We start from the raw sequence: 19,132 nt of genomic DNA, 5'->3' as shown, positions 1-19,132 counted from the left end.
AGCAGCAACTAGGCGCACGTGCAAGCCACCCAGGCCTGCCAGCGCCTGCACACGCAAGCAGGAGAAAAGATCCCCTCCTGAGCTCGGAGACCCGGCAAGGCAGAGGACGGCTGAAACAAGAGTGGGCGCAGGGCTGGTCCCAAAGAGGGGGCCTGCACACCGCAGCAGAGTCCGCTCGGGGAGCAGCCAGCCCCACATCAACGGCGGAGACCTGACACCCTCTACAGGAAGGCACAGCCTTCCTCCCTTGAGGCCTCTGCAGTCTGAGCTGAGGCCAAGGCCCAGGACCCAGCGAGTCCCTCCCTGCGGGCACCGTCCAAGGGAGTGGGGAGGGGGCTGGGTACAGCAGGAGGAGCCTGTCTCCTCACCTGTGCGAAGTTGGAATGGAGGTGAGGATGTGGGAGAGGCGGTGCCCCAGGAGAGCAGCAGGTGCACACTTAAGCACAGGGCTCCCCCAGGCACCAGCTGAGGGCGTTTTCCTGACTGCACAAACCTGACCTGCTCTGCAGGCTGAAGCCCAGGGGCAGCAGGACCAGATCTGAGCTGCCACACACGGTGCTTAGCACAAAGCTGTGCAGACCTCAGAAGACACAAGTCAGACCCCTAGTGGCAGGGAACGTGTGCCAGGGATGGCTTAGCCTGCGGCCTGCTGGGTCTGCGATGGACAAGGGGGACCTCCCTGAGCCTTTCCATAATGGTCCTGGGGCCCTGGAGCCCAGGCCCACGCTGCTCCACACAGCCCCGGGCCTAGTTTGTGAAAATGCTAAGTGCAGAATCTCATTCCTGAGGAAGAGGCTGGGGCCAACCCTTTGGTCCTACACGGCAGCCAACCCGGGCCTCAGCTGCCTCCCTAACTGCCAGAACTCGTCCAGGCTTTCCAGCCAGCCACGGCTCTCCCCTGTGGCCAGGGGCGCTGGCCCTGTCCAGACCCCTCAGCCCAGCTCCTCCAGACACGCCCCCTCCACCTCTGAGCAACTCGAGCTCTTGCACAACATCCTACTCCCTGCAGACCCCATGCTTTGTCTCTGAGAGGCTGGTTCACTGCCCACACGCCAGCACTGCCAGGTCTCCCGCGTGGGTGCAGGAGCCCAGCGCCGTGAGCCATCACTGCCTCCCAGGTTGCACATCACACATTAGCGGGATCTGGAATCGGAGCAGAGCCAGATACTCCAGTGTGGGATGCAGGTGTCCCAAGCAGTGTCTTATCGGTCCCTTTTTCATTTACACACAACGGCGTACGAGTACACACTTCACCAACAATGCTTGTCTTTGCGTTAAAAGCCATCAGCAACATGCAAGAAGAAACTTCTAGTTCGTCAATAGTTTCACTCCAAAATAACCACTGTCGTTAATTTCCAGACTTTATTGCACGTACAAGGGTGCTTCTAAGAGTTCATAGAAACATGAAATTAAAACTGAGTTTATTCTGGTGTATGAAAATATTTGGAACTCAAGCAGTTTTTTCATAATAAGCAATTTCCACATCCTATGCCATTTCTTGCACAAAACAGGTTGTACTTTTAATTTTTCTTTTCTTTCAACTGCTGGTGCTGGACCAGGCCAAAACCGGGAGCTTCTTCCGATCTTCCACATGGATGCAGGGGCCCAAGCACTTGGGCTGTCCTCTGCTGCTTCCCCAGAGGCCTTAGCAGGGAGCTAGATCGTAAGTTGAGCAGCTGGGACTGGCACTCCCAGGGGATGCCAGCCCCTAATTCCGTTTTCCCTGTTTCTGAAGCGCTCTCGTGTGTACAGACATGGATCTTCCACAAAGAACTGACCACAGTGCACACACTATTTAATAATCTGCTCTCTTCACACAGGGTGTGGTGGATATAGTCCCTATTTCTGTACTCAATTTTACATTCGTGGTTTTCAAAATTTTCTTTGAGAGAAACCTAAAAAGAGGGCTCGCACCTGCTGGTTCACTTTCCAGATGCCTGCAACAGCTAAGGCTGGGCCAGGCTGAAGCCAGGTCTCCCATGCAAGAATCCAGCCACTGAGCTCTCACTACTGCCTTCAGGGCTGCTCGGCAGAAGCTGGAATCAGGAGCTGGGCTCTGAAGCCAAGAGGGCTGAAGGGGATGTGGGTATCTTCCCAGTGGGACAAAAGCCCCTCTGTGCTCACAGCTTGTTGGTGGCATTTCCAGGAGAAAACACTGCATAGCAGTTACATATGCAGCAGCCTTGCCTCCCCTCCACAGCCTGCCAGAGGAGGGGCTTCTGTCTCTCCATCTCTGGACCCCAGCTCTACTCCCACCCCTGCCCGCAGTCCTCAGGACACAGTAAGTACGCAAGAAAGCCTGGTCAAGTGGGAAAGCTGGGGGCTCCCGAGTCTGAGCGAGCAGGAGGGACCCCGCGGCATTCCTGCAGGTTCGAAATCAGCCTCTCCGCTCCAGCAGCATGGCACACGCAGCAGAACACGGAGTCCCTGGGGCCCACGCGGACAGCTACCCGCAGGTTTCCCAGTCAGCTCAGCCATGGGTGTTTTCTTAGGAGGAGCAACTCCGAGAGGGCAGGGAGCACTCACCTCATTGACGATGTAATCCAGCAGCTCAAAAATCGCCATGGGAGGCCGGCTATCCATTCCGTACGCTGTCCATGCAGAAAGAGAAAGAAAACACTTCTCAGAAACAGACAGGGCTTGGGCCCGGAGCCTGGGACCCCCACAACGGGGGCAGGGACGATACACAGGTGCAGATTCACAAAGGCGCACGGCCTAGGATTTTGTCGTGTGAACTGTATCTCAGATCTACCTACCACAGCAGCTCAGATGAGGTGATGTGCAGAAAGCGCTAGCTAGAGCGTGGTGGGGACTCAACCAATGACAGGAAGCCATTGGCAACAACGGGAACTTCCTACCCCGCCCCCGCCCAGCACCCAGTGCAGGGTCCCTGTCTTGGCCGACGACACAGAGCCAGCCTTCCAGAAACCCCCGCCTCTCCCGGAATGCAAGCTGGGACACACCAGGCCACTCACAGCTGAGGGGCCGCCCGGGGGTCCTGGGCCTGGGCGGAGTCTCGGCCGCATCGCCCTCCACCTGGCACCCAAACATCAGCTCCAGCTCCTTGGCGTCGGGGGGCGGGATGGGGTAGCGCCCCACCGCCATCTCCACCAGGGACAGCCCCATGCTCCAGATGTCCGACTGCACAGAGTAGTGTGTCCCCTGGAGTCTCTCGGGCTGCAGGACAGAGACACAGACAAGAGCACCTGAGCTAAGCTGCACCCGGCGTGGGCACAGGCCCACATCTCCCGTCCCGTCCTCTCAGGGCTGCTTCGGCAGCACCAACCAGTCTCTTGAATCTGGCCTCGCACCTGCCCCCAAACCAACCCTCGAAGGCTCTGCCGCTCGGACCCCGCCTCAGGGTTCTATCTGCCCCTGGGCTGCCCTGAACTGGCAGCAGCTGACTGCTGGGCCCTGGCTGCTACGCCAAGCCAGCGTTCCAGCTTCGCCTAGCCTGTCTGCAGTCTTGTAGTGCAAGGCAACCTGTCCACAGCCCGTGCGAGAGGCTCATCCCATCACCAAGTCTGAACGGGGACGTCTGGCAGCATGGACACACTAGCCAGCCTTTCATCACCACAACACGCACCGGAAGCGGGATGTCAGCACGCGGTCCAGGAGGCTAGCGGTGCAGATCGGACAGTCCCACTGGGCTGGCCTCTAATGAAGCTCCACCCCTCTAAACCTGAGACTGGGGAGCAAGTCCTTACCACACGGGCCTTTGGGGGCAGCCAAGCCAGAACAATGGGCCTGGGGTTCAAGCCCCATCTTTGGGGTTTCTACACTATGAGATCCTGAGCTTCAGCTTCCTCACCTGTAAAATGGGGCTGCAGCTGACAGTGGTAATAGTGATAGCAATGGAGCAAAATGCCCATGCTACTTACGAGTTACTGAGAGGGCAAGTGAAACAAAACCCTAGACTATGTATTGCCAAGATTGATTGACACTGGTGGGACAAACCCAACAGAAAAACACAGAGTTGTACTACACAAAAGCATCACTTGAAATACCGCATGTATTTCAAGAACTTTAAGAAAAACTATTCTCACTGAGGTATATTTATTTAGACAGCAAATTAACTCCTCCCATAGGGTTTCTCACTGACTAACACTGGAATATCTTGGAACTGACCTTCTAACCACAAAGACATAAACCACTAAATCCTGGATCAATAAGGCCCACTGCATGTTCGCTGACTTTGAACCTGAGAGGTAGGGCCGAGCAGTTCGGGGCTAACAGCTGCTTGGCTATCAGCCATGTAGGGAAGACGCAGTGAGGAGACAGGGAGGGGGAGGCCATCGGAGCGGCCAGCAGGAGGAATGCAGGCCTGGCAGGGACTTCCTCACCGGGAGGCGAGGGAGGGCTGGCTGTGCACAGCACCAACTGGCAAGGCGGCTTTCGGTCCTGCCTGGCAAGGGCTACGGTTTGAACATTTGTTTCCTGAGATCAGGGATTCGGTGCCCAAAGTCTTACGTGACCAGCACTGAGAGGGCGGAACCTTAATCCAATTCCGACGTTTGGAGGAGAAGCCTCTGGGTGGTGGCTGGGTCAGTTGGAATCACGAGGGTGGAACCCTCGATAAAATCCTCGTGGCCTTCCAAGGAGCTTCACAGACAAACACACACACTCACACCACACCTCCTGCCATGTGACGCTTGGTCCTCCCTAGAGCTAGGGCTGCCTGACTCTGGACATGAACTTCCACAACCACGAGTGTGGGGTAGGCACCGTGTTGCCACTTGGAACACCCGCATCCCATACAGCAAAGCCAGTTCAAGTCTCAGCTACTCCACTTCCAATCCAGCTTCCTGCCAATGCATCCTGGAAGACAGCAGGTGATGGCTCAAGTGCTTGTCCCCTGCCACCCAACTGGGAGACCTGGATGGAGCTCCTAGCTCTTAGTTTTGGCAAAGCCCAGCCCTGGCTGTTGTGACCATTTGGGGAATGAACCAGTGGATGCAAATCTCTCTCTTTCTCTGTCATTCTACCTTTCAAGTAGATGAAAATCAATTTAAAATAAACATCTTTTTTAAAACGGTGCGTTAAATAAGGCTTTTATCGTTGTTTAAGATTTATTTGTTTATTTGAGAGGCAGAGTTATTGAGAAAGAGAAGGAAAGACAGAGAGATAGAGATCTTCCATCTGCTGGTTCACTAACCAAATGGCTGCAACAGCCAGAGCTGGGCCAATCTGAAGCCAAGAGCCAGGAGCTTCTTCTGGGTCACCCACGTGGGTGCACTTGGGTCACCTTCTGCTGCTTTCCCAGGTGCATTATCAGGGAGTTGGATCAGAAGTGAAACAGCCAGGACTTGAACCCAGTGCCCTGTGAGATGCCTGCACCACAGGCAGCAGCTTTACCTGCTATGCCACAGCGCTGGCTCCCAAGCCTTTTTTCCTTAAAATGCTTTCTTTTGGTAATGTTAGTTTTTAATTATTTATTTCCACTTAATTTAAAAAAGAGAGAAAGCTCTCCTGTCCACTGGTTCACTCCCCAACTGCCCACAACAGCCAGGGATGGGCCAGGCTGAAGTCAGGAGCCCGGAACTCAATCCTGTCTCCCACATGGACAACAGGACCCAAGCACAGGAGCCACCACTTGCTGCCTCCCAGGAGGCACCACCACAGCGGAGCTGGGACCCAAGCCCAGGCATTCTGTTAGGAGTGCCACGAAGCAGCCCAAGGAGCATCTTGCACCTGTGCCAAGCGCCTGCCCCACCCAGCCCCCTTCATGAAGTTCACTGACGGAACCTCAACCTCCTCACTTCCGAAACGAGAACAGCAATGGTTGCCACAAGGACAGCAGCATGGATCAGGGGAGAGGAGGCGAGGAAGCCACAGGCTGACAGAGAACACAGGCCCACCCCACACACGTGTGCCGGGGCCGCTCACTCCACTGATGGCTCACCCCTGCCCCGTCACAGCACTCACCTGGCCCCGGTCTCTACCATTCCCAGCTGTCCTCAGCCACATGCCTTCTGCCTCCCCCCACTTGATTAACCTCTGCCTGGCCCTGCCCCCGAGGAGCTCCTTGCACAGGGAGGGCAGAGTGCACACAGGTGCTGCCCCAGGTGTGGGCACAGCTCGCTAGCAGCAACAGGGCCCAGTGGGGTTGGGGGCAGGAGGGCAGACCCGGAGAGGATGCTGGCCAAATAAGAGCGGCAGGGGATGAGGACAACTGGAGAGATGTCCACAGGGGAGGGAGCTCACTGTCTCCAGACAGAAGCTCAGCTCCATGCCCACAAAGGTCCAGGTCCTGCAGGTAAGATGGGGGCCCAGGAACACCAGTTCCCCCCCCCTCACTGTGACAAAGTGGGGGGAGGGGATTTGGGTGGGGGGCAGCAACAGGCACTGTGCCTTAGCCCTCCTTTTTGGCCCCTGACCACCACTCAGGACTGGAGCCTGGCTGCCATCCCCAACTGGACAGGAAGCTGGGAATCGGTCCCTGCTGTTCATACCGACATGTAAGACCTGGTGCCCACGAAGGAGTTGGCCATGGAGTCGATGAGCTGCCCACTGACCCCGAAGTCACAGAGCTTGATCTCCCCGCGGGAGTTGACCAGGATGTTGGAGGGCTTGACGTCTGTGAGGAAGAGAAAGCAGCAGTGAGGGGGCGGCGACAGGCAGACCAGGGTGAGGCACGGCAGCCCCACGGGAGTCCCGGGACAGGCGCCTCCGCTTGCAGACACGGGACCCCACGGCCTCTCGTCTCCCCGCCTTGATGAGGGTGGAGGAAGGACTGGCGGAAGTGACATGCTTAGTGTTGTGGATGTGTGGCAGAAGGCCAGTAGATTTCCATGCTCCGGGAACAGAGTCTTGGCCAGATGACACACAGGGAGAGGCCGTCATGAACAGTCAAGGCTTCAAAGTGTGTTGCTTCAGCAGCCCTGACTGGCAAGACACAAACCTGCCATGGCCACAGGGGTGGGGCTGGGGGAGAGCTCCTGTCCTTGACCTCTGTCTTAGGAACACATGAGCCAGGGATGGGCTGAGGTCACTTACCCAGCAGGCCCCAGAGCCACATCTACCCTGTTGGTGGCGGAGGCCTGGGTCAGCACAGCACCTCAGCACCAGGCCCAGCCCCTCCCTGCACTCACTCACCAGCCAGCCCTTACGCCCGCTGGCCGTCACACATACCAGCCACAGGGCCCCCATCTGCAGAGAGGCCACCTGCCACCTGTTTCTCCTTCCACTGTCCCCTCTGATTCACACAACTGCCCTGCAAAGTGGACGAGCCAGGGCCATTGCCCACAGGCAGGGCGCTTGGTGAAGGGCCAGGGCGCAGTGGGCAGCATCGGTAAGTAGTGAGACTCATTCACGGGCAGGCAAGTCCAGGGGCGAAACCCTCGGTGCAGACAGCACAGCCCTCACAGGACAGACCTAGCAGGACACTGGGAAATCAGACACATCCAAGCCTCCGTCCTTGCTACCCACCAGGGCCACCACTAACATACCACTGCTTCCTTTGGACGTTTTCATACAAATGCTACTTATTCTTAAACTGAATCTAACAAGACTACTGAAGTATCTTTCCAGGAAAAATTGAAAAACAAAATAAAACAACCCTGCAACTCCCTCGGGTATCCCAGAAAGTCCCCTTGGCTCCGCCTCCCTCCACCCCCCTCAGTGCCATGAGGCCCGGGTAGGTGATGGCCACGTGCCCGCCCTCCCCCCCCCCCCCCCACAGAGCCGCCGAGGCAGACTTCCAGAGCCTGAGCCATCATCCCTCACCACGGCCTTCCCGGGGACACCCAATGAGGAGCCCAGGACTCAAGACCCTTCCCAGTCCCCCTGCAGCCCCAAGGCCCTCAGAGCCTCCCAAGGCATCTGGCTCCTCCCCTTTCCTGAAGGAGACAGCAGGGAACAAACTGACCAAGTCCCCAAGGTTACCCTGCCTAGCTTTAATGTGACAGAAGGACATTAATCAATGACCCGGACAGACAGCGGCTCGTGTGGCTTCCCAGGGACCTACGGAAAGAGGGGGCAGCTGCTTGTCCGAGGCACTCGTCCGCATCCGGAAGTGCCCACGGCCAAGCCTGGGACACAACCTTAGAGGTCGGGTGTTGAGGGTGGAAGAGCGGGGCCTGCAACACACCTGCTGGGCCTGGCAAGGACGGCAGCCACCTGCCTCTAGGCACCACAGCCTCTCATCCCCAAGCGGAACCTCGCTGCCCTGAGCCCCTGACCACGCCAAATGTTCCCGGTGGTCTGTTTAGATGTGACCAGCTAGGCCTTGTTTCAGAGCAAGAGACAGGGGGCTGGAATACAGCCCTGCCCCGGCGGGATGCCCAACCTGCAGCAAGTCACCTCGTCCTATGACCAACACCACAGTGCTGACCCTGGCTCCCGACACGACGCAGACAAGCACCAGCCCGAGGAAGGGTGGGCATGAACGGCTACCATGGGGGCAGCACCAGGGACCCCTCCTCCCCAGGTGCACGCCTTAGCTGTGCCTGCCATCTGCTTTCCAGTCACACGGCACGCAGGCTGCCTCTTGTCAAACTTACATAATGCGGCAGCTTCCCTCCCTCGCCCGCTGTCAGCTCCAGCTTCTCCCTCCCACCCAGGAACAGCAGCCTGGGAGGCTGTGCAGATCCAGGGGGTGGGAGAGGAGGCAAGGAATGGCCCAAGGGGCTTCTCCACAGGGGCTGCAGGTCCTAGAACGGCCCAAGGGGCTTCTCCACAGAGGCTGCAGGTCCTGGGGGCCCTGCAGGTGACTGAGAAGGCCCGGCAAGGAGACGCCGGGGCCCCAACTCCAGAGCATGCTGCCCGAGCTGGCAGGCCAGGAGGTGCTCCCTGCCCCCACCGTTCTCAGGCCCTGACCTCTCAGGCCCTACACTCTGTCCCACAGCAGCCAGTCCCTCCCCACACTGCCCCTGTCCCTGGCATCTTCCCCCACCTGTCTGCACAGCAACCAGCAGACCCTCCCTGCAGAGCCTGCTGACTCCCGTTTGCCCTGGAGCACACTCCATGACTCTGGGCCTGGCTTGCCGCTGCTGCTTCTTTTTTTTTTTTTTTTAATTTTTATTTTTTAAGATTTTATTTATTTGTTTGAGAGGTACAGTTACAAACAGTGAGAGGGAGAGACGGCATCTGCTGGTTCACTTCCAAAACGGCCACAACAGCCAGAGCTGAGCCAACCTGAAGCCAGGAGCCAGGAGCTTCTTCCGGGTCTCCCACGTGGGTGCAGGGGGCTAAGCACTTGGGCCATCTTCTACTGCTTTCCCAGGCAACAGCAGAGAGCAGGATTGGAAGAGGAGCTAGAACTGGTGCCCATATGGGATGCCGGCACTGCAAGTGGAGGACTAACCTACTGCACCACAGCGCCGGCCCCTGGGCCTGGCTTTCTAGGTCCTCTGGGGCGCCTTCACCTCTCCACCTGCACCCCTACACGGCCCTCCACGTGTTCCTCCTCCAGTTCAGACTGTCCCACCCCTCTGGCTAGCCCTGCATTTAACAGTCTCCCCTGACCCCCCATTTCCCTCACCCCTCTCACCTCCACTGCCAGTGCCTCTTTCCAATTCCCCTCTCCAGCCTGGGAGACCACCCTGCTCCTGGCTCCCCACACCCACCCCAGCAGAACCCTCAAAGGCTGTCCAATGATAGCCCGTCTCCACTTCCTGAAGGCCCCTCCAGGCCCTGCGTCTCTTTCTGATCCTTCACTGTCAGAGGGGTGGTGCTAGGAGGAGCCCCTGCAGCCAGGGGCCAGGCTGCATGCTGCAGGAAGCGCCGACCACCGGGCCCTGAGCAGAGAGGCTCCCTGAGAGCCCCACGGGACGCTGAGACGTGACAACCACTCCTGCTCCGCCATTGCAACCACGCGGTTGGGAAACCACTCTTTCTGTAAAAGTTAACAACCGGGGCTTAAGAAAAACAGAGAAATGTGTTCGTCTGATTATTTTCTGCCCAGAAATAATCACTGTTCCAAGCCTCCTGGGTTTTCTTTCAAGGGCACACACTGTGAAGTTTAACTACTGCGCCGCATCTGGTGGTCCTCTTAAGAGGTCTGCACACAATACCTCATTCGTGTACTCTATCGACACACAGGATACTGCACTGAGTGGTGAGTAAAAGGGATGCAGTCCTTGTCCCTGTCCCCACCACTACCAGCACAGGGATGTCGGGCACCGGCGACGTGGACCTGGCACCAGCCTGCTGGGCGACAAGGTGCACAGCAGCTCTCCAGGTGTCCCTGTGTCCAGGAAGCTTCATTCTGTTTGCCTGAGGCTAATATTAAAAGAAGTTGCATTCCCTAAGGCAAGACACAAGAAAGGGTGCAGGGAAGAAGAGAGGGCAGAAGACAGGGGGGACGGGGAGCCCAAGGGAAATGGAAGAGAAGGTGCAGTGGCTGAGACACCACTTGGGACGCCCACATCTGAGCACCGGGCTTCAAGTCCCAGCTCCACTTCCAACTCCAGGTTCCTGCTAACGCGCACCTGGGAGGCAGCAGGTGATGGCTCAAGGATGCTGGCTCCCGCCACCCAGGTGGGCAACCTGGACTGAGTTGACCTGGCCCAGCCCCATCTGGTGCAGGCATTTAGGGAGTGAAACAGCAGATGGAAGAGCTCTGTGTCTGTCTCTCTCTGCCATTCAAATAAATTAAAGACTTTTTTTAAAAAATACTAAAAAAGAAACAGTCCAGGAGAGGAGGAAGGAAGGAGCAAGGGCCTGCAGAGAAGCATGGAGGGGACAGGATAGCCAGGCTCTGGCTCACCTGTGACAAGACTGAACGCAAAACTCAGATGACTTTGCATAAACAAGTTACCGCTTTCAATAAAAAGGGGGAGGAGGGGTAAAACAAGGTTTTGTTTTTTTTTGTTGTTGTTTTTTTTTTAAAAAAGAAAAAAACAAAAAACAGTGGCTTTCTGCTTCTGACAGCATCCCTGGCAGGGCCCTCGAGAAAGGGAGCTGACCCGGATGAGACAAATCCCCTCCCCAGAGCCGCCTCCAGCTCTCCATGGCCTCAGGGAGCTAATTAAGTAGCAAAGATCATCCACATTCAGAGAAAACCCAAACTCTTCAATCAGACGTTACCTCAACCTCTTTTTCCCACACAGACTTCTTCCCCAAGAGCTCTGAAAGAAGGCCCGGCTCTCTCCCACCCCCTCCCAGCAGGACAGGGAGCTTGCTAGACCACAGCAGAGCCCACAACAGGCCTGCACCGACCGGGCCAGGCTCTCACATGTTCTCCCATCCTAACAGCGAGAAACAAGCATGAGAAAGCCCTGTGTGCAGAGGACAACAGCGGCGGCCCACAGATGGCACCTGCCAAGGCTACAGGTCCGCCCTCCCCAGAATTCAGACCACCAGGGCCCAGACGGTGCAGCCACGCTGCAAAGCCATAGCTGGGGAAGGAGTCGCTCCCGGTCCAGACGCAGTGGGGGTGCTTTCTGGAATGGGCTGAAGAGAGAACATAGTTCCTGGCTGGGCTGGGTCAGCGGGAGGGCACAGGGCTTCCTTTTCAGCTCCAGCCCATTATCCTCCTTGACAAGTCCAAGAGCTACGGCCCCAGCAACTAGGTGCTGTTCCCACCTCCTTCTGATGAAGCACCAAGTGCAAACAGAGCCTGGGGAGCAGCCTGCCAGGCCCTAACAAGCTGCTATTTTTATCTCCCTCGACTTTGAAGACTCACAGCCAAGCCCAGCAACGCCCGGCAGGTCTGCTCCCTCCCCTTCCCAGACTCCTCAGGGCTGACAAGCATTCCTTTTCTGCCTCCCGCACCTCTCCTCTGCACCTCTCCTCTCGCTGACAATCCACTGCTCCTCCCCTGACCCAAGGCACACGGTCCTGACAGCTGCCACGAAAGTTCAGGATCTGGTTTCCATTAGCACACGCTGCATTTGTCAAACAGGATGCAAAAGCCATGGCCTGATGCGGGGAGAGAGGAGGGGAGAGGAAGAGAGGGCTGTGACAAGGAAGGAAGAGCTCCCAGATTCCATGACCTCTTGTTTCTGATGTCTCCTGTCTTACAGATATGCAAACGGAGGCCCAGGATGAAGTCCTGTGATGGTCACAAAATAACCTTTCTACCCAAAGAAACTGGCACCAAAGAAGCACATCCTCCCCACAGGCCACCCGATCACCTAGGGAGAGGAGCAGACGTGCAGTCTGTCACAAAGCCAGCGGACCGCCTACAGGCAGGGAAACCACGCTGGCTGCTCAAGAAAGGGAAAGGAGCTAAGGTCTGCCCTGAGCTGTGGAAGGCTAGCTCTTCTCAGCCGGAGAGGGAACAAAGACTCCTGGTGAAAGGAGACAGGCCAGGCGAGCCCTGGGCATTCGGAAATGGGAGCGGGGAAGGATTTCGAGTGGGGTCACTAGTGGGGTCACCATCGTCCACTTCGCCTGGGTCCACTCAGGAAAGTCTGGGTCCTGGCTGCCGCCCTTCAGATCCAGCTCGCTGCTAAGGCGCACGCGTCTCTCTCTCAGAGTGTGCAGGCCACACGGACTCAGGCAGCAGGGCCGGGTGGCCTGGGGGCAGCTTGCCCCGTGCTGCTGGACAATCCTGGGATTCCCACCCCAGCAGTCTTTCCGACAACCAACCCAGTGCTTAGTAATCCTTGCCAGGGAAGAACTTGGGTCTTTAAGTCTGCTAGCCTTTCATCATCTATCCCTTCTCCCCTCTCCTAGTCACAAACCCCTCCTTTTCTTTTTTTTGGACAGGCAGAGGAGGGAGAGAGAGAGAGAGAGAGAGAGAAAGGTCTTCCTTTTCCATTGGTTCACCCCCACAATGGCTGCCGCGGCCGGCGCACCGCGCCGATCCAAAGCCAGGAGCCAGGTGCTTCTCCTGGTCTCCCACGGGGTGCAGGGCCCAAGCACCTGGGCCATCCTCCACTGCCTTCCCGGGCCACAGCAGAGAGCTGGACTGGAAGAGGAGCAACCAGGACAGAATCCGGTGCCCTGATCGGGACTAGAACGCGGGGTGCCGGCACCGCAGGCAGAGGATCAGCCTATTGAGCTGCGGCGCCGGCCACAAACCCCTCTTTTTCACTGGAACAAGCTCCTCCTCCAACCTCAAGTAGCCCTGTGGATGACCCCACCCCACCTCCGCCAGTGCTGGCATGCAGCCCAAGGTGGCCACCAAACTACACTGGACCCCTAAGTACAGTGACAGGTGGGCCCAGGAGCAGATACTCCAAGCAGGGCCAACCAGCAGTTGGAGCACTGATTTTTTTTTTAAAAATATGTATTTATTTATTTGAAAGGCAGAGTGACAGAGAGAGAGAGAGAGAGAGAGAGAGAGAGAGAGAGAGAGAGAGAGAGAGAGAAAGAGATCTTCCATCTGCTGGTTCATTCCCCAAATGGCCGCAAAAGCCGGAGCTGGGGCAGGACGAAGTCAGGAGCCAGGAGCTCCACTCAGGTCTTCCATGTGGGTGTCAGGGCCCAAGCTCATGGGTCATCTTCCATTGCTCTTCCCAGGGACATAAGCAGGGAGCTGGATCAGAAGTGGAGCAGCTGGGTCTTGAACCAGTGCCCATATGGGATGCCAGCAACACAAGTAGTGGATTTACCTGCTACACCACAGCGTTGGCCCTGGAAAACTGATCTAGAAGAGGGGAGTTCTTTCTCTGGGACTGGGGGTGCCAAGGACTAGATGTACATGGGGCTTCTGAGGTCCAGCCTGGCCCCAGTGAAGCCCACACAAGAATGAGCAAAGCCACAGGGCTGGCATTGTGGTGCATTTGGTTAAGCAACCACCTGTGATGCTGGCATCCCAGTGGGCACCAATTCAAGTCCCGGCTGCTCCACTTCCGATCCAGCCCCCAGCTTATGTGCCTGGGAAAGCAACAGAAGATGGCCCAAGTGCTTGGACTCCTGACATCCACACGGAAGACCTGGATGGAGTTCCTGGATCCTGGTTTCGGTTTGGCCGAGCCCTAGCCATGGTGGCCATTTGCAGAGTGAACCAGCAGATGAAAGATCAATCTCTCTCTTTCTCTGTACTCTGCCTTTTAAATAAATAAAGAAATCCTATTTTATGGACACAACAGGCATGCAGGAGAGCTGGCCAATGGACAAGCAAGGCAGGGGGCCCCACCAGGAGTGGTACCCGGCAGGAGTAGAAAGATAGCTGAACTAGCTGGAAGAACTGTACCTAAATGGCACCTGCAAACACTGCGCTTCCCCTGAGCACCACGATTGCACTTCCTCTCCCTTCCTTGCCGGCTTGGTGACACTACCGTATTCCTAGAAATGGTCACGTCAGAGCGAGGAGACCCTGAGAACATGTGTGAAGGGGCCTGCAGGGAATGCTGTGAAAAAGCAAAGCCCCGTCCCCAGAACAACCTGGGACCTACGTTCTGTGAACCAGTTCTACTCAGTGCAGGACTTGGATCTAGAAACCCCTTCCGCCCTAATCACCCAATGCCTTGCATGCTAAACGAGGGAGCAGAGCGCCAGCCTGTGCCCAGCGCTGGGCGGGAGAAGGCATCCTGCGCTCCCTATGCGGTGCTGCACCAGGCACAGCCAGCGGGGCCCTGGGCGGTAACTAAGCTTAGCTGGCCACGAGGCTCCGCAGCAGCATGGCGGTGCTGGCTGTGGTGGGGGCAGCTGCTTTTCTGCTTGAGTGTGTGGCCCAGCTCTTCAATGACTCTCCGAGCTCCTTGGGGTCCCTCTCGTGAGCAAGTCTGGCTGGCTTAGGCCAAGCCAGGCCGTGTCTGTGACTGCACACCACAGAAACCTCCGCACGCCCACCAGCCGCACAGCAGCCAGCAGAACCTGCGTGCTGGGCTGTTCTCTGCAGTTTCCTGAGGCTTACACAAGTTAAACAAACCCGCGGGTACGAAGCAAGCAGTATGGCCAAACCTTGGATCCCAGACTTTGTCATTGGGAAACACCGGAATAAACGGGTCACGGTATCTTTTGGCTCCCTCCAGCAAGAGATGAAGTCTTCCCTCTCCCTTTGCGATCCTGACTTGACCATGGGATTTGCTCTGGCCAACAGGATGCTAACAAACCGAATGGCTGAGAAGTGTGAAGGGTGCTTGAGTGTTGGAGTTTACCCACGTTCGCTACCGGGAGGCCCAAGGTGAGCAGGGGAAGCCTGGGTGTTAGACTCAGGGCATGAGTAATCACGTCAACCCACAAGGTGGTAGAAGTTCCAAACCATCCGTGTTTTAAACTACCAGCTTTCAGCGTGCCTTGTTCCATAGCAAAAAGTAATTGACATAATCACTCAGGGGCCAGTGTTGTGGCCCAGTGGCTTAAGCCAATGCTTGGGGCACCTGCATCACTGGTTCATCACTTGGACCACTGGTTCAAGTCCTGGTTGCTCCACTTCTGATTCAGCTCCCTGCTAATGCACCTGAGAAGGGTCTGCCACCCACCTGGAAGACCTGGATGGAATTTCAGGTTCCAGGCTTCAGCATGGACCAGCTTGGGCAGTTGCAGCCATTTAGGGAATGAACTAGTGAACCAAAGACATCTCTTTTTCTCTCTTTCTCTCTTTCTCTCTCTCCCTCCCTCCCTCTCTCTCTCTAACTCTCCCTCTCCCTCTTCTCCTCTCCCTCCCTCCCCTCCTCCCCTGCCCACCATCACTCTCCCTTTCAAAAAAAAATCTTGGCCGGCACCTCACTAAGCTAATCCTCCACCTTGCGGCGCCGGCACACCGGGTTCTAGTCCCGGTCGGGGCACCAATCCTGTCCCGGTTGCCCCTCTTCCAGGCCAGCTCTCTGCTATGGCCCGGGAAGGCAGTGGAGGATGGCCCAAGTCCTTGGGCCCTGCACCCCATGGGAGACCAGGAGAAGCACCTGGCTCCTGCCATCGGATCAGCACGGTGCGCCGGCTGCAGCGCGCCTACCGTGGCAGCCATTGGAGGGTGAACCAACGGCAAAAGGAAGACCTTTCTCTCTGTCTCTCTCTCACTGTCCACTCTGACTGTCAAAAAAATAAAAAATAAAAAAATGAAATCTTTTAAAAAAAGAAATCATTAGGCTATCTCCAGCAAACACATAAGAATAAAAATCTGAGGCGGATAAAAAGGCTCTTTACTCTTTTCCATGTTTCCTCGAGGACAGAACAAGAAGCAATAGAGTTTACATTTCATTGGCAAAGACTGTACTTAGACCAGAGGCAGATCCTACTGGCACGGAAGCCAGAAGCAGACACAGGGAGACTGGCCGTCTCCCATGCACACCCTAACTCAGACTTTCAGGAATCATCTGCTCGCTGGGTGCGGCTCAGAAGCCCCGCAGTGCACGCTACCACTCCACAGCTCGTCACCTCGCCCGGGCTTCCACAGGAGACCAGCCAACAGCACAGGTCTGAGGCTGAGCAGTGAGGCTGGGCCAGCCCAGGCAGGTGCTGGTTCCTGGGACAGAGTCCTCCTTCTCCTCCCTGACTGACACCCAAGACATCTAAGCAGGGAGCCGTCCGGCTCACAGAGCCACTCCTCATGCCACAAGACAGTTACCTGCTGAAGCCAGAAAAGAAAGCTCTGGGAGGACGGGATGGCCCGGGGCGGAGGGGAAGGCTAGCTGCTACTTCCAGGGCTAAGCAGAAACCTTCCTCTCTTGGGAGTGGAAATAAAGTCTGAGAGCGCCACTGAACAGCACAGGACACGGACTGTAGCCGGCGCTCGGCTGAGAAACACAAGTGTATCAAGACCAAGAGGGTGGGGCTTGCTGCCCCAGCCATCACACTGAACGAGGACTTGTAATAAAGACTGAAAGCACGCCGAAAGGCTTTTCACCAAAACCAAACACAAGAGAGAATGCAACAAACTCTGGATTTCAGCCAAAATTCAAAACATAACGAGAGGCAGGAAACTGCTTACCTCTGTGCATGATCTTGTGTTTCTCCCTCAGATACGTCAGGCCCTTGATCACCTGTGGGGAAGACAGCGTAAGAGCAGGGGAGACGCACTCAAGAACGCACCCCATCTACTTCCAAACGGGCTAGGAAATACTTCAGCTACTGTCACACTTCTGCCTTCCTGTTTTTTATTTTATTTTGTTTCTCTTAACCTGCCTTATGAAGCAACCATCTTTGTATACAGTTTATAGAGAATATTTTTAGGCAAAACCAATAACTGTAAGCTTTATCAATTTCTAAAACCACTGCCTAGGAATGCATGTTTGTCTCAATCTGAGATCTGAAGCAGCAGCCTGCTTCCACCTAAGTGGCAATCCCTTTGGATACCTCTGTCCTATTTTTTCTGACATAGATTTTAATGCGAAGAAATTCACTTTTCCTATTCTCACGAAAGAGAGAATAGTATATATGCAGACTCTACAGAGGGAAAATTCTAATGATAAAATCTCATTTCTCTTAAAAAGCTTCCTGCCTTCTTCCCTTGTACATTTCCCACCAATTCATTAACTTATGAAGAGGGAACTTGGAAGGAAAACGCCACAACATACTCACAGCAATGCTAACTTTCCCCAAAATTTGCTCGGGAATCCGTCCAGCTTTCTTCAGGACTTGATCCAAGGAACCCCCGTCCTAAGAACAAGAGGAGGAGACCACGGAGTGACGACGGCGCCAGTTCTTCTTCAAGTGAACAACTGCAGTCCCACAAGCCTCCAGGAACGGGAAGGGCTCACCCTTGGCTCCGCTCCAGACATCAAACGTGACACTGCAGGAGGCGAGCAACCCAAATTCTACAGACATCGTTACACAAGTCACTAAGTCAGTGGCCAGGAAAAAGGTTTGTGCGCTGGGTGTCACAGCACAGAGGGTTAAGTGGCTGCTTGGGACACCCACGTCCTGTCTCTGACTTCCAGTTCCGGTCCCAGCTACTCTGCACTTCAGACCCAGCCTCCTGCTGATGGGCCTGAAAAGCAGCAGATGAGGGCCCACAGACTTGGCTCCCTGCCACCCAGATGGATGTTCCCGGCTCCTGGCTTTGGCCGGGCCCAGTCCTGCTGCGGACATTTGGGGAGTGATCTCTCTGTCTTTCAAATAAATAGCAAACATTTTTAAAAGGCTTGCTCTGCAATGAACTCACATGGTCGAGTGTGCAGGCTCTAGAGGTAAACTCTAAATCTGAATCCCAGCTCTGCCACTTTCTATCCAGGCGGCCTTGACCAAGTCACCCAACTGATAAATGAGGATGATGACAATTCTAAGGCTACTATAATGTACAGGGCTGTTATAAGGATTAAATAAGCTAATATAAATAAATAAAGCACCTAGGAAAATGTGTTGCACAGAGTGAGTGCTCAATAACTGTTAGCCATTTTATCACTACCGTGTAAGTCACAACTTCCATTTGGTGTTATCCCAACAAATCGCAATTAACAAACCCAAAGAGAAACAGCATGAAAAGCAATACTATAGCCCACAAAACCCACCAAACACCATGGATTGTCAGGTTCTCTGGGGGCCAGATACATGAATAAGAGCAGGGTTCTGCTCTCAATAAACATATCAACTAATAAAACAAAGGCAGCAACACGAAGGAAAGGAGCCGTGGACATGCAGAGTAAGGGAGGGATAATTCCAGCTTCACCTAGCAGGATGCGATTTGAACTAAAATCTCCCTCAAAGAAGGAGCTTGACCTCTACACTTGGGAAGGGAAGGAGCAAGGGAACAGGTCGGGGCTCCTCGGTCAGACCAAAGGCAGAGCTGCTCTCAGCTGCCCCTGGGGCCAGGTGGCCCCGCCCTGTGGGTACATGAAGAGCTGCAGCGATGAGGGCTCAGGCTGGCAAGGGCCAACTGTGGCCACAGCCTCAGCCAGGAACCAGGACCTGGCTATGTGGAAGCACAAGGAATGCAACCTGGGTGTTATTTCAGATAAGCCCCGCAGCAGCTGAGAAAGAGGGGCAGGGCTGGCAAGGAGATGACCGAAGCTAACGAGCGGATGGGACCACAGAAGAAAGGATGCAGGTGTGCTGTGATGCCAGCCTCTGGGGCGCACGTTCAGGGACTCCACAATGAGCCTGAGAGTGAGGAGAAACACTGCACTCAGAGAAGCCTGGTGCATCAAAGCAGGAGCAAGTGCAAGCCTCACCAGCAACTTCCATCACCCTCAGAGGCAGGTAACTCCAGCAACTCAATCTGATTTTCCAAGTACTCTGTCTAGGTACCTAAGCAGTTACATCATCACCTGTCACTTATCCAACACCTGTGCACAAAGCCTAGGGATGTGGAAGGATGAGGGGTAGAAAAATTCTCTAAGATACAGATAAAACACACTCC

At 55.6% G+C, this 19,132-nt stretch overlaps 1 protein-coding gene across 2 annotated transcripts in view; it reads right to left on the bottom strand.

Annotated features, from left to right (window-relative positions):
* The window catches only part of MAP2K1 (mitogen-activated protein kinase kinase 1), a 70,057-nt gene that overhangs the window by 1,529 nt on the left and 49,396 nt on the right, over nucleotides 1-19,132 (bottom strand). The window contains exons 4-8 of one of the 2 annotated variants that reach the window (XM_062206180.1): nucleotides 17,356-17,433; nucleotides 16,766-16,817; nucleotides 6,453-6,577; nucleotides 2,964-3,177; nucleotides 2,527-2,591 (exon numbers count right to left, since the gene is read on the bottom strand). In XM_062206180.1, the coding sequence (XP_062062164.1) occupies nucleotides 2,527-2,591; nucleotides 2,964-3,177; nucleotides 6,453-6,577; nucleotides 16,766-16,817; nucleotides 17,356-17,433 (534 nt within the window). The remainder of the gene's footprint in view (nucleotides 1-2,526; nucleotides 2,592-2,963; nucleotides 3,178-6,452; nucleotides 6,578-16,765; nucleotides 16,818-17,355; nucleotides 17,434-19,132) is intronic. The other variant, XM_062206181.1, reaches the window with a different exon arrangement.

The sequence above is a fragment of the Lepus europaeus genome, chromosome 11, assembly GCF_033115175.1.
Source record: "Lepus europaeus isolate LE1 chromosome 11, mLepTim1.pri, whole genome shotgun sequence".
Taxonomy (NCBI): Eukaryota; Metazoa; Chordata; class Mammalia; order Lagomorpha; family Leporidae; genus Lepus; species Lepus europaeus.
The sequence above is the reverse complement of the archived record's forward strand: the minus strand, read 5'-3'. Positions and strand labels throughout refer to the sequence as shown.